At 31.5% G+C, this 4,091-nt stretch overlaps 1 protein-coding gene across 1 annotated transcript; it reads right to left on the minus strand.

Annotated features, from left to right (window-relative positions):
- Nucleotides 1-372: 372 nt before the first annotated feature.
- Nucleotides 373-3,950, minus strand: LOC106099409 (sorting nexin-25-like). Its single transcript, XM_013277965.1, has 5 exons — nt 3,784-3,950; nt 3,255-3,441; nt 2,451-2,697; nt 1,592-1,801; nt 373-582 (listed from the first exon to the last, which is right to left on the minus strand). Exons 1-5 carry the CDS (start codon nt 3,908-3,910, stop codon nt 388-390), a joined length of 966 nt encoding a protein of 321 aa, XP_013133419.1. The 5' UTR covers nt 3,911-3,950; the 3' UTR covers nt 373-387.
- Between the last annotated feature and the right edge of the window lie 141 nt (nt 3,951-4,091).

The raw sequence follows: 4,091 nt of genomic DNA on the forward strand, positions 1-4,091 counted from the left end.
TCGTTGGGGATGTTTTATATAGTAAAGCCCTGTTTTATATTATTACATTACAATACAGGGCTAGGCTACAACTGGAACAATGTACACCGTATGTACGAGTATGTGTTGAGTGGGTTTACATTTTCATATAACTGGACTGGAATAATGTAAACAGTGCCATAAATACATTACACTATGTTACATATGTTTGTCCCTGGTATGTTTTTAAATTATTAGTCAGATTGCGATGAAACTTTAAGAACATTCAAAGATCGTTAGCAGGTTTCTAGTGATTTTGTTTTTATTACTTCATTTTGATAACTTTGATTTTTCTATTGCAATGAATGAAAGGATCACTTAGTATGTATTATATTTAAAAAGATTTTTTTTTGAAATATCCAAGTATTATCAAAATAAATATACCTTACCTTTATTATCTTCTTCTTTGGCAAGTTCAACAACTAAAGCTTTGTACTGGTCACTTAAAAGGAATGAGGAATAATATTTTTCTTGTATCGTATCCACTACGGTTTCCTGTACCTCGTAGAATACTTCTGGCCCTTTATCACCTAATAGGAAAGCCTCCATTCTTTTTCTGGTATCCTACAAATTAGATTTTATAAGAAAAAAAAAATCATAATAATATTATAAATGCGAAAGTTTAGATGGATGGATGTTTGTTAGAGTTTGTAGCCTAAACGGCTAAATAAATCTCAATGAAATTTGACATAGATGTAGAGTATAGTCTGGAAGAACATATTTTGTGTTTTTGTTATTTCACACGGACGGAATTGCAGGCGAAAGCTAGTATACTATAATACAAAACCTAAGGCGATTTTAATAAAAGATGATTCAATTTTTTATTAGTTATTATGTAGTTTTAATCTTAGACAAGAGTTAATAATAGGAATGTGGTGCAAATACTTGTTATATTTGCATTAATAGGCGATTTATGAAATCTTATCCGTTAAATCTTGATATGGAAATGTTCTCAAGAATATTTGAATAACATAGAATTTGTAATATTACTAAATCAAGTTATATAGCTGGGAAATTATAGTTGTTGTTATGTAAAAATAAAAAATCATCGCAAATTAATCGAGACTATTTCAAAGTTTGTAGCATAAACTGGATCTATTCTAATTACATTTTTTATAACAATGGACAAAGCTTCTCCAATCTTACTAATGCGAAAGTTTAGATGGATGGATGAATGGATGTTTGTTAGACTTTGTAGCCTAAACGGCTGAACATTCGATTAAAATTAGTTTTTTTTTGTTATTTAGTTTTTAGTACATATTTGTTTTTTTAATCCCATGCGGACGGAGTCGCGGGTGAAAGCTAGTACAGTTATAAATGACTAATTGATTGTATTTCAGTACACTATATTACTTCTTACTAATATTATAAATGCAAAAGTTAAGATGTATGGATGAATGTTTGTTAGAGTTTGTAGACTGAATGGATCTGGGTGAAATTTTCACAGGCTACTTGATTTTGTTTTTTTTTTACTTCCAGGCGAATAGAGTCGCGGGCGAACGCTAGTTTTAACATAATTCAATGGTTTATTAAAGGCGAAGACATTGTATCTTATAACCATTAAAAATCTTACCTTATCAACTTTAATTTCCGCACTAGGTGACCTAATATAAGTGTAAAATATCTCAGCTCCCAACTGATGCCAGCTGCTTCTAGCACTGTGCCGCAGCTCCTCCACCGCAGACCAGAACCCGACCAGCCCTTGAGAGCACATCGTCTCCAGGAACATAGACAGATGTCTGCGACCTGTCACACTCTCCATCACCTTGTGTAATGGGAGGGTCTGAAATGCAGACATATATTAAATCACTTATAATGCACAATTAATTACTGAAGACATGTTGGAAAGGAACAAAAATTATAAGATGACAACATCAAAGAAGCAAGGTTACCATGGTAACAGTAATTGTTCCAATGTCAAACTCATAGGCCTTCATTGTCATTTGTTATTGGGCATTTGAATTTTGACATTTGTAATTGAAAATTACATAAATATAAACAATAAAATAAGTTTTTATAATTTCATGTGGATGAAGCTGCACGAAAACAGCTAGTACATGCTATAATTGAGAAAATTTAGATGGATAGATGTTTGTGACTATCTCCAAAATGGCTTATCCATTTAATCCGATGTAGGGCACAGATGTAGAACATAATCTTATTAAGTGTTTTTTATTCCGCAAATGAAATCATGGTCAAATTTGAATAATTATGATTAGTATTTGAATAATGACCTGGACAGTAGCATAAAATTTGCTATTCTAGATTAAATATTGCAATATATTACAACAGTAACTACGCAGATTACGCGAGTCACTTCATTCAATTGTTAATATCAATAATTCAAGATTATAGCCGATATCTGTAATTTACAAGTTCGGTAAGGTCCTGACACACCTTTGCCTTGTTAATTTTTTGTTACTTTCACATACCTTACTATCAGATTCAACAGCGGGGAAAGCACCGTCCCAGCCAAGTTTCTTCAAGGCTTTTTCACATTCAACTTTAGCTATAGTCAGTTGGTTAATATATCTCTTGATATTCTTAGCTTCGGCCAGTTGTTGGCGGCTGATATTGTGCTGTGTGCTGCTTTTCTCAATTATATCCACATCTATACCTTTAGCACGTTTCATGTTTTGTAATGTAGTTGCTTGCATTATTTGTGTAACAATATCGTAACTGTAACATTTTTAATAAATTAAAATGGTTTTATTTCATGACATGATTTTTAAGCTATTTGAGCCTCTATCAACCAGTGCTGGGACAGGCCCGTAATAAAGTTAATCTTATATTATTGAGTACCAAAAAACGTTAGTCAGTAGTATACAACTACCATAATTATTTTTTATTTTTCTGTAGTTTGCGCAACTCACTGCTACCAAATTGGTTGCCTATACTAATATTATAAAGGGGAAAGATTTGTATTTTTGTACGTATTTGATTCACGTACAATTTACTAGGTCGATTTTAAAAAATATTTCACCATTAGCAAGGTAATTTATCTGTAAGTAATATAGGCTATAATTTTTATTATTTATTAATTTCACGCATACGTAATCACGAGAAACAGCTAGTATGTAAGAGGTGGAGTTTGTCTTTTTGCAAGAAACAACACAATTTTCTATAACTAGAGAACTGCGGGTTTCCGCGGCTGTACTTATCAGCAAAGTTTTTTAATCAGGTGGATTTAATTACATAGCAATTACATGCAATGAGTTATGTATATGTTTACATACCGTAACCGTTTCAGTGTGTCAACATTATTGCAACTGTTTATAAGTCTTATATAATCTTCAAATGTTTTTGCATACTCGTGTGTCCTCACATGCATTGCGTCTACTTCTTTCTGTGCCTCCAAATACTGTATTATCTTCTGATTTATGTAATCAGGCTCTGTGACTAGATTTATAGCTGGTTGCAAAACTGAAACATAAAAAAAATAAAGTAAATTCAAATAAACCACTACTATTAATTAAATAATGTCATTCATATAATGCATTTAATTTTCATTTTAGATTTTTTATGTAAAACTGCAGATCTTACATGAAAATACATTAAATCATGATTTCTAAAAGGAAAGATTTATATTTTTGTTTGTGTTGAAATAACTCAAAATCTACTGGGCACAATTAAAAAATTCTTACACCATAAAAAAGCTATGTTATCACTGAGTAACATAGGGCATATTTTTATTATTTTTTAATTGCACTGGGACAAAGTCATGAGCAATAGCTAATAATTAAATACAAAAGATCTTGTACATACTTTTGCAAGCCAATATTTCTCTGAGAAGGTGTGATACTGGTGTTAAGGAGTAGCATCGAGGCATTAGGAACATTATGATCAATTCGCTTATCTGACGCAGGTAATGCAATTCCATCTCACAGGACATCAAATGCGGTGCCAGGGCAAATACGGGAGGTTGGTTCAGTTCTATACTGCAAATAATTAATTAATAAATTACTATACATTTAAAAATAATGTTTAAGGCCTTTCCCATCAAATTGTAAATTGTCTATTGACAATTGAACATGTAAAATATGTGATAGAAATATAGAATTTCATTCATGTAT

The sequence above is a fragment of the Papilio polytes genome, unplaced genomic scaffold, assembly GCF_000836215.1.
Source record: "Papilio polytes unplaced genomic scaffold, Ppol_1.0 DF824376.1, whole genome shotgun sequence".
Classification (NCBI taxonomy): Eukaryota; Metazoa; Arthropoda; class Insecta; order Lepidoptera; family Papilionidae; genus Papilio; species Papilio polytes.

What these genes read in the sequence shown, in the direction of transcription:
- LOC106099409 (XM_013277965.1), bottom strand. Translation starts at nt 3,910, where the DNA reads ATGTCCTGTGAGATGGAATTGCATTACCTGCGTCAGATAAGCGAATTG. An exon ending in CTGTTGAATCTGATAGTAAG is followed by an intron (nt 1,802 to 2,450) that starts GTATGTGAAAGT and finishes TCTGCATTTCAG; the next exon opens with ACCCTCCCATTACACAAGGT. An exon ending in CGGAAATTAAAGTTGATAAG is followed by an intron (nt 583 to 1,591) that starts GTAAGATTTTTA and finishes TCTAATTTGTAG; the next exon opens with GATACCAGAAAAAGAATGGA.